The following is a 13,671-nucleotide window of genomic DNA, read 5'->3' on the forward strand; positions in this document are numbered from 1 at the left end:
ATGCCCTTTTCCCATATTCTCTTCAACATTTGGTATCTTGATATCTGGCTCGAGCTCAAATTTGCATATTTGTTTATCAAAGTTTTAAGAGAATTTTTCTCTTAAGTGGCACCCTTAACAAACCACCTTTTTCAGTCTGATTAGGTTCGGAATATCTTGTTGTGTAAGGCAAACAACATCTTTTGTGGGTCCTCTCAGGACTTCAATATGTTATCAATAGTCAAGACTTCGATTCTTACTACTTGGTGATTTTCTTTTTCTGCAGTATCTGTTCCCATCATGGATTGGTGCCAAACCCTGAACTGTGGATGTAAAATGAACTCTCATCCCATAGATTTAATTTCACCCAGACATTTTTGTCACTGCCATTTCTGAAATTCTATCTGTGATAAGGTGAATGGTTGGGTCAGCCTGACCTTTTTGCTTTTTTCCAATGTTGCCTTCCGGTTTGAATCAAATGGAAAGAATGTGCATATGCTGAGTTGAGCATTCAACAAGTCTCCCTCGCCTAACTGTCTCCCAGTTCGCCTTCCAGGCCTCAAGGATTAACCAAGATTTCTGTCTCTTCCACTCAATCTCTGAACTATTTCACAAACTCTGTCATGGATAGCCTTTCATGCTGGCTATAGAAAACCCTCCGACTGCGTGGAACATCAGTTTCTCCAATGTCCAAAGTCAGTCTGGGATGCTGATGGAAATCTGAGTTGATCAATGTGAGTATGGAATAGCCACAGACGGGCTAACATCAAAGCAGTTAACATTAGGGAAGTGAACAGGACCGGGTTGGTCTGAATTCCTTTCCCATCTTCAAGCCCCCCTGTCCTGAAGCCTTTCCCTGCACCCTTGGATTATATTTGGAGAGGTATATTATAGACATGCTTCTGGAGAGCCGGCAGATAAAGCCCTACCTTAAAATACATTAACATGTTTGCTAAGCTATCTGGTTACAAGATAAAGTGAAAATTTGTGTTTAACCAACTGGACTTTTGCCTTCTAGGAAGTGGAAATTGCAAGTGTGGATGCTTTCCAAGGACGGGAGAAAGACTTTATCATCCTTTCATGTGTGAGAGCCAATGAGCACCAGGGGATTGGATTTCTAAATGATCCTCGACGCCTGAATGTAGCCCTCACCAGAGCAAGGTATAGAAATGATTTATCATGTGAAATAGTGCTCCTCTTTATCAGTAATATGTTCATTTCATTTGTTTCTGGGCAATTGCTGAGATTCACTTGGAGCATTTACTATTTATAAATGAATTTAGATTTGTTATTTTTCATTACTGGCTGTTAAGAGAAATTTCTTCTTCACTATTTTGTTACACATGGAATCCTGTACCCTAGGGGAGATTTTGAAAAAGTTGTCATTCATACATTGGGTGAAAACTCCTGATTCTGGTGGATACTTTTACCTGCGGATCTCTTCCAGGCACCAGACTTGATTGGAAAAGTTGAAATAGCCCCCTTGTGCTGAGAGGTGTTGATACAGTCTGCTCCAGTTTTAGCCCAGGTATAACATCACAGAGCTATATAAGATACCACCCTGGCTCAATCACTTATAATGGAAACGCCTAACTGCAGATTCCTCTCTTTGTGCATATCCCCATATACCACACTGGATCCAGAAGATTTTTCAGCATACCCCCTGCATGCTTGTTGATGGCATCATGGAGCTGCGGGTCAACTCAGTTCTTCCTCTGAGGTGACTGGAGCCATACATAAACAATATCGCTGAAGAGAGAAGTCCTGACTAAGTGTCTCTAATCCCTTTTTTAGGTCTCGTAGCGATACAGTGCGTAAGCACTGTACTCGCCGAGATCTATTGTTACTGACTCTGCTTCCCAGGAGACAGCACCTGGCCGCACGCATCTCTCAAAAGGCGATCGGCGCAGGCCACGCGCGCGCGAACGCGCTCGCCGTGTCTGTCTCCTGGGAAGCGCATACATACACAGGCACACTTCCCCCTGCACGCATGCGCACACACAGGAGCGCACATACACGCACGCACACATACAGAGACCTCCGTCGCGCGCACACACACGCTCCCCCGTCACACACTCGCTCGCACACACAAGCGCACCGCCCCCCGTCCCACTTACCGCCAGTCCGGTGTTCTCCGCGGGGCTCCGCCCGAGGGAGAGCCCCGCGTCACTGTGAATTATGTCCGCCTTCCAGCGCGTGGAAGATCCGAGGCCGGGGCCAATGGACTCCGAGAACGAGGCTTACGTCACAGCACCCCTTCCCGCCTCCTCCTCCGCCGCCGCCGGACGACGCAGACTGCCACACAGTATAGCGACTGTGCCCCGCTAACATATCTCATGGGTGAATCGTACAGCTGAACATGGGCTTTGTCCGGCAATAAGGTGTTCTATGTTGCTTTCATTACATTTGAGCGCGATGCGTTTTTGTTAAGCTTTCGTGTTTTGACTCGCTACTTTGATTTGAAATGGCGCAGCCGCCTCCGCAGTGCAGCCGCAGCGCCCTGCTTCTGCTGTCCCGCCGACATGTCTCATGGGGGAATCTTACTATCGGTCACAGGCTTTGCCTGGCAGTAGGTTGTGACAAGCTCCTCCCCCACAATAGAACACATCATAGGAGCCCAAAATGGCAGAACCGCATAGTCCCGTCCTTACAGCGCTGGCCGGACTACCCATCACCGTCTTGGCAGTAGTTTAGTTCATGCCTGCCGGTTCATATTCCTGGCAGCTGCAGCCACATCAGTCTCAGGAGCCGGCTCATCCCCCGTTACAGCAGCCACACCCCCACTCTCGGGAGCCGCAACTCTATTTCACCAACAAGAGGGTCTCTGAGACCAAGGACAACAAGCCCAAGCATGAGAGAGGCAAGGGGGGCATATTTGCAAAGCATGGCACTGCAACCAAGCGGTTTCCATGTTGTTGTAAAGTACCGGAGCCTGTCCAGGGCCTTGAGCTTGCATGGTGTAGCAGCTAAAAACCTACAAATGTGCTCACTTGCTCTAACCGATGCCTACAGTTTGTTAGGGTGCTCCCACGTGGACTTTGTACTTATTGCAGCAGTTTTATCTCCTCATGCTGCCCTGTAACCCCGTTACCGCATTGGCAGTGTTGAACTCTGGCGTCTATAAGAGGGCTGGTGACAATCATAGCACGTGTTCACAATCACTGGGCTGCCTGCGTTTAGCTCTGATAGCAAGTAACCCGCTGTAGCATGGTTTCCGTTCTCCCACAGAACTGTGCATAGAGATCTAGAACCTCAGTGAGTTAGGATGATCCAAAAACTCATCTCAGTGTCAGAAATCTCGTTACCTAGCTAGCTACAGTGTCTCATGGATCATTATGGAATGATACATGTATTAGACAAACCAGAACATGATCTTTAGAATACCTCAGGAGTCGCGGAACACATGAACACTCTTTCGTTATATAATCATTTCAAACCAAAACTGAGAGTCAAAGAACACAAGTGCAAGTTTGAAATATTTATTATTCAATGCAAAGTTCTCAAACGCAGTATCTTGTATAATACCAAAATGCAGATTATAAAAATCAGAGTCAACAGCATAGTCACTAATCCATAGTAAGCAAAAGGTGCTAGCATGTTATAATGCAATTTCTATAGAAATCTATATCACCTATATTTCGCGCACCCTATCTAGCATATTATATTATATCTAAGAAGGTCTCATTCGGGCTTTAGCAGGGCGGCCCCATACCTCTCAATGTCAGTAGGAGCAGTTCACATCAACCGCTACCAGATCTCTTCACGCGCAGCACCAAGTGTCTGCGTTCATTCCGTGTAACTCTATCTTAAACCCGCGTAGAGCCCAAAATGTTGGCATCAACATTATTTGTGTTATGTCTAATGTCTAATGTGGTGCGAGGATCAGACCTCCTAGCAACCTTGTGTTAGGTTAATCTTAGAGTGTGCAGCTCTCAGTGTGCAGACAGTTGTACCAAGTGTACCAGGCAAAGCTGATATCATAGGAATAACATATTATTCTCAAATAAAGCAACTCGCCGCTTCTAGGGTGAAAGCTACAACAACAAGTACGTGTCGTGTGCAAAACTGAAGCCGAAGGCAAAACGGCTGTTTAAACATGTAATACACTCATGCTAACTTAACGCAATATATGTAATGAAGTATCCATATGACACCCCCCCATTGGTCCGAGCACCGCCAATCATAAGGGAAAAGGCAATACTAAATCAGATACAAAAATTGAAAGCAAAATTCAATAATCTTGAGCTAAAATAAGCTAAAAATATGTATGAATGAATATGTATGAATGAATATGTATAAATGCCTACAGTGGCCTCAATTCTTTAAAAAAACCACAAAACCCTTGAATCAAAAGTCATCCGCCAGGTCTCAAAATTACGAAATGTAGGACCAGGTCTCATCCTTTCAAATGTTTGTAAGAGAAAAACCAAGGCACTTATCCGATATCCAAAGTCATGTGCCACCTAGACGTTATCTCCAGCGACATCACGTGAGTGAACTCTCCATCAGCTGAACATAGTTCATCTCTCCAATTCAGCGAGGGGAAAGTCATATTTCACCACAAAGCATTCCTCCCAGGCATCTCACGATTGGAAAGTATATGCAAAGAAAGTTGCAACAGCCTCCAGTATGAAATCACTGCCATCATCCGAAAATAGTTCAGCCATCCAATTTAGCAATGGGAAAGAACATACGTGCTCCTCCAGCATCGGATCCTCCTGCAACGTCAGAGGACAACTCGGTGGGTTCACCAGATCGCTGTGTGTCAGAAAGGCATTCGCCGCTGCAGAGATCTCCCATTGGCCCAGAACTCCATTTATCGCTGCCAAGGCCATAACTCTCTCGCCAGAACAGATCAGCTCGTGAGCCACAACGGGACGCATTAGCTGATCAAAATCGACGTCAGGAGCAGTCTTTAAGCATAGGCATAAATCAATGGCCCAATCGAACTCGCAGCTCAGGCAGTGAAACACAGGTTGGACACACGTGAAGTCGGTGAACCGAAATGACAATCTATAGGCCGTGCTTAATGCTGCAAGCGGCAATGTTCCATAGTAATTGAGCATCCGATTACGGCACAGTGTCAGGAGGCGTTGAACGGCGTCTTGCGCAGGATGGGCATCCATGTTTTATGAAGAAAAACACCAACAGAAAGCCTGCGGCTACAGCCAGCAATACAGGTAGTCCACCAAACAAACTCGAAAAAATAGTGTGGAAAAACGTGGGAATGAGACCAAAAACTTTTTCAAACGTAGTCACGAGGCCACTGCTTACTAATTTAAAAAAATGTGCAAGCCCAGTCGTTGAAGAAGCATTAAAAATCTGGTGTACCAGCTCGCAGAAATGAAATGGCAAATCAGTGTTTAAAAGCGCCTGCACCTCTGTGCGGGTGTTAGCTATGTGAAGGACATAAGTTTCCCGGGCCGAACTCAGGGTCACTTGTTTTTGAGACAAAAGAGCCCTTATTCTGCTTAAACCATTGAATTTCGCTTCCAAGGTTGGGATCCGTGGCCAGATGGAGACATCTGAAGAGCCATGCGTGGGTGGGTATAGGACGTTCTTGCAGCACACTACACGCTCTGATACAGTAACTATATAAGCCACACCAATTAATAAACCACAACATAATTCGTTGTTTAAAAGCAAATAACTACCATTAGCTAATAAAGTAAATGTGGGAACTACTGCTGGAACTGGCGTGCCTTTTAAAACACATGCTAAATTTGGGCGGTCCTGATTACAAGAACCGTGTAACTGAATGTGTCTGCATATTAATGAATGGTCAGGTGACTGTGAGCATTCCTCACCATTAAGATTCACTTCTTTTCCATCTTTCAGACATCTGTATGTGTATGGTAATGACCATGCCTCATGTAGGAATGCATTGCCTAGTGGCTCATATCGTCCTATAGCAATATACCGCATACAGTTAGTAAATTTATATAAAGGAAATGGTAATGTAATTAAACCATGAATAAGCCACGTGGCAGTGGTGGTTTCAGCAACAGAGAAAGGTAAGGATTCTAGCTTCTCAATATGTAACATAGAAAACGATGCATCACGCATTGAAAGCATGCGCTGTTTATCAGTAAGATTAAAAGGGGCAAAAAGTGATGAAACGTTCAATGAGGTCCAGGGAACTCGACCAGCCTTAATTGTCTGTAGAGTCCAGGCAAACTGCATTACAGAACGTAATTGATTTTGACCATGGTATAACGTGGACACTTCATCATGTACAATATCAACAACAGAAGAAACAATATTATCCAATGTGTAAATTCTGGAAGAAAGCGTGTTAATACTATTATCGACCACTGCAAGCACTTTTTCCAAATTGGCTTGATCAATAGCCCTCAGGCGTTTAGCTGCTTCGACTTTTGAAAATTTCCAAATTTCATTGTAAATAGCATAAATAAAGCGTTTAGACCTACCCATAGTCGGGCCTTTTATAAAATCATTTAACTCTATGTTCTCATTCAACTGGGACAGATGCAGTTTAACTGCAGCTAAAGTGGAATGTTGTAACCAGTTCTGACACAATTTGCCTACTGAATAAGTTGTAACAGTGTGATCTGAGTCAAACCTGGGATCTGGCCTGATGCGTGTAAAACCCTCAGACAAACCCAAAAAACGACTTTGGCAAGAATCAGAGCTTCTTTGCCAAAAAAGCCACCCATCCGGATCAAAACTGGAAATATTAAAGGAGGAATTCTGCAAAAGTGCTTGTATCTCACTTATGGACAATGTAGTGAAATTACTCCAACCTGAATATTCTTCCAAATCAGGGATAGTAGGGGTATTTAATTTTTTAGATGTAGCCAATCCAAAACATGTTGTTTGGGAAATAGTCGAATTTAAAAACAACATGTGATTCGGGATGAGACATGCACGATGCAAAGCCTCAGTGCCTTGTACCTGCCAATCTTTGGTACCCCAAACCGATTTAAGGTCAATAGCATCCTTCCATAACTCATAGCCATCCACAGATAACCTTTCTAGAAAGGATTTTGAATACAACAATTTTGTGTCAGTCAGTCTAACTTTTGGCATGGATTTCTGTTTCACCTTGAAGTAAAAAGACTCAGGATTTGATTGATTAAAATCTGTAAAGTAAGAGTATTTTCCCAGAAAAGTACTTGAGCTCCCCTGTAAAGGAGCAGGGCAATGTTCCCACTGAGTGTAATTCACAGGAACCCGCCTGGAACTTGTCTTGTGCAAGAAATGATTTCCATAATGTTGGTAACAAAACAAATCACCATAATTGACAGAATCTAAATACAAATCCTCATCATCAAAGGCCGCATAATATTTCAAATCAGAGAACAATGCTTCTACGGCCTGAAGATCCCAATCATCAGAACGAATATTTTGCTTAATCACATCTCCCATGTTTACTCTAAGCACATTAGGAACATTAATAACTTCTGTGGGGCCATGTATCTGAAACCTAACCGCATCCCACACAATCCCATCAAGGACAGGCCAAGCAGTAATTTGTACTGAATGTAAGTCTCTCTTTAGTCTGTGTGCTGAATGTGAGGAGGAGTGAGGGGCCAATGTTCCATTAAGGTACCGAATGCCTGTTCTTTCTTTCACATAATGGCCATCAATCAGGCGGAAAAAATAAAACACAAAACCAATTGACATAAAAAGATAAAATGAAAATAGTATCAGCCAAATGTATGTCCAAGGTGGAACTAAAAAATGTTTTTTAAACAATGTGGCATATTTTGCAATAGTCGATGGTTTCTTTGAAAGTTCCGAATCAGAGTCAAAAGAGAATCTGGACTGGTTAGCCAAACGAGCATGTAAATCGGACATAGATAAATCAGCAGGATCTGCATAGGTCACCTCATCAATGTTAGTAACAGGAATAGTATTTAATAAAGGACTTGATATGGCAGGCATCTCGAGGGACACCTCCTGATCTGCACCAGATGTAATAGCCAGCACAGAGTGCCTCACCATGGAAGGACAGGATACAGCCGGTGTCATGCTATGAAGAATCGGCCACCCTGTGTGTCTTGACATTGTCAATAGAAATAAATCTGTTTTCTTTACGACCTGGAAGTGGTGGTAAAATGACTGTTCTTGTGCCCTTCACTCCAAGGACCCGAACTGGCGCTCGATATGAGGGACCAAACTCCTTTTTGTTTTCGATCTTCTCTCGAACCAGTTCTCCAACTTGGGGTAGCCAGCCAACTACCGGGATCTGCAACGCATCATCCGACGTGGAGGGCAAGTGTTCCTTTGCAAGACTGTCTCTGGTCTTTTGTAGATCCTGTAAAACATTGCAATGTTCATCTACGTCAAAGGCCGCGGCCTGGGCCTCGCAGTCTGCACCATCAAGGTCAGGGACGTACATCTTGATACCAAAGAGCATTTCGTATGGGGTCCGCCCACCCAGAGACCTTCTAGGGAGATTATTAAGCGCACGCTGCACGCCATAGAGGTGGGTCAGCCAGTTTCTACCAGTGCCTATAACTCGGGCTGTCAAAGATTGCTTTAAGTCGCGGTTCATTCTTTCTACCACAGAATTGCCCTCAAGCCTGTAGGGGCTTGAAAACTTCACCTGTACTCCCAATGAAACCATAGCATCCTTATACGCCTTAGAGGCGAAAGCCGGACCCTGGTCCGAATGGAAAGCACCACAAGCAAAGATTCCCACAAAGACACGCAAATCCTTAATGACAGTCCGTGAATCAGCGCTGCGATGCGGCCATAACCACACAAAGCGTGTGCATGAGTCGACTGCTACTAAGATGTATTTATACGCAGTATCAGAAGAGAAAGGACCGCAGTGATCTAAATAAACACATCCAAGTGGTTTATTAGAGATGTACAACTGTGTCTGAGGCGGACGCGCAGCAGTAGAAGGCTTAATCTGCTGACAAATGTCACACATAAGGACATAATCGCGCGTCTGTTTGTACAGTCCCCGCCACCAGAATCTCTGTTGTAGCTGAGATACAGTGGCTGAGACGCCCGCATGCGCAGACGCCACACCTTCATGAGCCGCTGTAATCAGAGAAGCTCTGCGATCCGAGTTGGGAACTAGACGCTCTCCAACTTCAGGAATGTTCACATAAGGAACCTTATCGGGACTTAAGTGGTATGTGTATTTCGAAGGGAACCCCGCAGGATATTTACCTCCCTTCGCTGTGGCAGCAACAGCCGCCAAGATGTCATCATCTATTTTGCTTTTGGACCTCGTGACTGCTGCAACTAAGTATTTAGATACCGCTGATTTCGCTGCTTCATCAGCAAGCGAGTTGCCAACAGCGTGGACTCCCACGCGCTGGTGGCCGAGAGTATGAATCACAAACACGAGCGGTAGCTTTTCTTTAAGTTCCGCTACTCGGACCCAGATCATTTTATGTTTTATTGTGCTACCTTTGGAATCACGAAAATCATTCTGAATCCAAAAGAACAAGTTCTCATTGTAAGACTGGACACAGTAGAAAGAATCACTTACGATTAAAGTCGTCACACTAGGATCCGCGTACTCCAATGCAAGCATCAGAGCACGTAGCTCTGCTAATTGTGCAGTGCAGTCCCCAAGTGTCTGCGTGTGCACGACACTGGACTTGAACTCATCGTTCACCATTGCACCGACCACAATGGCGCAAGCGGAAACGTAGGCATGTTTAGAGCCATGCGCAACCTGCGCCGAACCATCCGTGTAAATGATACAGTGGAAATCCTCCAACGGCCGCATTGCTAAAGGAGCAGGATGAACAAATTCATACTGTAAATACTCCTGCGACCGTAAAGCGGCGTCAAAAATAAACGTGACATCCTGAGATGTCAAGGAAGTAGCCCACTGAATCCACCGAGGGTGCAAAGCTTTAGAATTAGGTACACTGGCTTTCGTGACCGCCTCCAAGGCAGGACACGGGGTAACAACCAACATGCGCTTTCCCTGCGACAGGGCACGTTCTTTAAGAATTGCCATCTGCACAGCCGTTAACACTTTCTCCACAGTGGAAAAACGCAGTTCAGCCGAAGTGTACAAGTGTGACTTGTAAGCAATAGGTACAGTATCCCCCTCGTTAAAAGTCAGGTACGTGAAACCCACCGTCCCAGGGATAATTCTTATCACCAGGTTGGTCTGGTTATCACGGGTTTGTAAGTAGTCAGAAGTGAGCAAATCAGCCTGCAAAGACTGCAGAATGGCTGAATGCTCAGGCAGCCAGCATGATTTGGAAAAAGATGGTTGTACCAAGGCATATAAAGGCTTGATACGCTGGGCATATTCCGGAATGTATGTCCTCCCGAAATTTAAAAAACCCAGTAAAGACTGTAATTTTTTCAGAGTTGTCGGAGAGCGCAACTGCGCGCACTTCTCCAGGAAGTGAGGAGCCAATCCCTTTCCTTCATGGTTAAGTTCATAACCTAGAAACAACACTGTGTACTCCGCAATGTGTGACTTCGCAAAGTTAAACTTGTAACCCATGTCTGCAAAGTTACAAATTATGCTGTTCACTCGACACAGATGCACCCAAAGCTCGTCGTCTGTGAGATAAATGTCATCCACATACGAACATGCAACTGGATCGAAACTCTCCAAAAGAGAGACTATGCGGGCGGAAAACACTCCAGGACTATTTTTATATCCCATTGGGAGACGTTTAAACATTTTTTGTACGCCGCCGCACGTAAAACTGGTCCATTGGGAACTTAGACCATCTAATCTATGTGCATAAAAACCATTGGAAATGTCAAGCGTGGTTTTGAACCGTTTACGCTCAAGACTATTCACTAGGGCAGAGCCGTGAGTATTCTGTACTGCACAGTTACGGCAATGCGAGTTCAAATGCCGGTAATCCAAAACTAGACAATACGAGCCGTCCGGCTTGTTAACAGTAAAAAGGGGATTATTCATTGGTGACACACATGTTTCAATTACACCTTGATATTCCAATTGTTCAAGGATAGCCGCGACTGAAGCCTTAGCTTCACGCCGTATGGGATACTGGGGTTGTGGCTGAGGCTGTGACCGTAAAGGAATCTCATGGCTAGGGGACAATTTATCCCAGCCACACTGATTTCGGTACACAGCCGGCGCAAGCGCCAGAGCCCACTCTTCTGCAAAATGCAGCGCTTCCACTCTCGGTACAGTGTGCGCGAAACTGGGGAGGATTACCTCCTCCCCTCGCGGAGCTGCGAGAACAAAAGGTGGGGGCCAGTCAGCCTCCGAAAGCAAAATGTCATACGTATCCGAAAGATTCTCCCAAAATACCCCTTTTACAGTTCGCTGCATGTCACCTTCAATTAACAGGACAATTTCAAAAAGTCTTTCAGGGGGAGCAACATGCGTATCAGCTGTTTCAATTACAATAAAAGTCTCAGTCGCTGTCACCTTCAACAGTGGACGGAGGGCCTCTCTCACTATGGTAATCTCCGCCGCGCTGTCCAGCAAGGTCAGAGCCCACGTCAGATTCCGAAGCCGCGTTCTCACTATCTGGGGCATATCGATGCGCCGTTAAGGCAGCGACCTTCTTCTTGGCAAACTGCGGTCTCTTAGGCGTAGAGTCGTCCCGCTGATCCCCTTCACTTCGCGTGCGGGGCTGGCCACGTCCTTGCTGACCACCCCTGCCCCTGCCGCCCCCTCCACCACCGGTTGACGGAGCCGATGAGTCCTGAAAGGAACGAGGAGAGCGTTGGTCAGATCCTGATATCGATCAGGTGTTTTAATCGTAGCGCGATCGCGCAATTCATAAACACGCTCTGACTGCGCAGGTTGTGAAGGCGCCGGACTCGAGACCTGTGTCTGTTGTTGTTGTTGCTTACCCTGATTCTGCTTTTTAGGCCAATTTTGTTTCTTGGACCTGGGCTGTCCACCTGTTTCCGAAGACTGCCCCTGGGGTTGCTTCTTTTCTTTTTCAAGAAAAACCTTCGCACCCTTAGAATTGCGGACAACCATTTTATAAGCCGCCACAATTATTCTTGCCAGCTGACGGGGTTTCTCGGCATCGGGAATTAACGCCAGACCATTGGCCACTTGAAAGTTCACTGCATCCCCTTTTACATTGGCAAGGATAATACCGCAAACTGTCTCAAATGAACCGTTCAGGCGCATACCCAACTCAACCGCCGACTCAGGTCCGTGATCATCCTGAACACGTTTGAGGATTGCAGACAGGTTCGACACTGACGGTGTGCCAAAGCACCTCGAGTAAACCGCTGCAAAAGTCTTACCCCATGTCTCACAGTCAACAAGTTCCGGGGCTAAATCTTTCGGTAAACTAAGCGTAAGAATCCGGTGTTTTTCACCCGGAGTCGTATTAGGAAACACAGCTTCCAGCTGGTCGAATTTCTCGGCAAGCCAGTAAGGAAAATCATCCTTAATATCTGGCTTTCTGCCCATAACGGAATTCACCAAGACCGGACTTATTTTCAAGCCAGCCTGGTCTGCTCGAAGCTGCGCCCCTGCGGGGGCTGCGCCATGAATATTACGACCAATGTAATGAACAAGCGCTCTAATCACACCAACTGCGACCTCATGAAGACGCCGCAGGTCACCCACATTACAAGTGGTGCGATTAGGATGAGGAGTAAATCCACCCAAAGCGGGCCAATTTGTGCCCGGAATGGATAAGGGACCTAACCTCGGAGCCGTCAAAGAATGGGGTAGGGCGCCACCAAACCAAACTCCGTGCTGCCAAGCGTCTATAGGTACTTCCAGTGCTCTGTACGGAGCATAAGCCGCCGGTACATCCGTGGCAGTGTATGAATGATAGACACCCGAATTAGCGTCTATTTCCGGAAATGTCACCCAGGAATAAAACAATTCGTACGGGTACGCATGTTCCGCACTCACTACTAGAACCACAGCTAAGCCTTCCGCGGGTACATTATATCCCCGCAAGTGGTCGCGAACCGCGACGCGGCTATGCTGCGCTATTTCCACTGCCATGTTAGCACAGGAAGAAGAAAAACTAGACAAAGAACACTTTGTAGCACAACTGGGTAGTGATTCAAAGAAACCTTTTTAGAAGAATTCAAGCTTGAAAAGACCTATTTCAAAAACAGGTAGGTTTTCCGACACCGCCGTTTACCGGAAACGGAAATGAAGGTGTCAAGGTATGAATGATATACTACTCGAGTGTCATGAAATACGGCCAACCAATCCGTTGGGCGCCATGTAGCATGGTTTCCGTTCTCCCACAGAACTGTGCATAGAGATCTAGAACCTCAGTGAGTTAGGATGATCCAAAAACTCATCTCAGTGTCAGAAATCTCGTTACCTAGCTAGCTACAGTGTCTCATGGATCATTATGGAATGATACATGTATTAGACAAACCAGAACATGATCTTTAGAATACCTCAGGAGTCGTGGAACACATGAACACTCTTTCGTTATATAATCATTTCAAACCAAAACTGAGAGTCAAAGAACACAAGTGCAAGTTTGAAATATTTATTATTCAATGCAAAGTTCTCAAACGCAGTATCTTGTATAATACCAAAATGCAGATTATAAAAATCAGAGTCAACAGCATAGTCACTAATCCATAGTAAGCAAAAGGTGCTAGCATGTTATAATGCAATTTCTATAGAAATCTATATCACCTATATTTCGCGCACCCTATCTAGCATATTATATTATATCTAAGAAGGTCTCATTCGGGCTTTAGCAGGGCGGCCCCATACCTCTCAATGTCAGTAGGAGCAGTTCACATCAACCG

General features: G+C 45.5%; 1 protein-coding gene across 3 annotated transcripts in view; it reads left to right on the forward strand.

Moving 5' to 3' along the window:
* The window catches only part of UPF1 (UPF1 RNA helicase and ATPase), a 382,560-nt gene that overhangs the window by 256,453 nt on the left and 112,436 nt on the right, over positions 1–13,671 (forward strand). For all 3 annotated transcript variants that reach the window (XM_086947036.1, XM_086947037.1, XM_086947035.1), the window contains exon 18: positions 998–1,140. In XM_086947036.1, coding sequence (XP_086803162.1) covers positions 998–1,140 — 143 coding nt within the window. The remainder of the gene's footprint in view (positions 1–997; positions 1,141–13,671) is intronic.

The sequence above is a fragment of the Lissotriton vulgaris genome, chromosome 12, assembly GCF_964263255.1.
Source record: "Lissotriton vulgaris chromosome 12, aLisVul1.2, whole genome shotgun sequence".
In the NCBI taxonomy this organism is placed as follows: Eukaryota; Metazoa; Chordata; class Amphibia; order Caudata; family Salamandridae; genus Lissotriton; species Lissotriton vulgaris.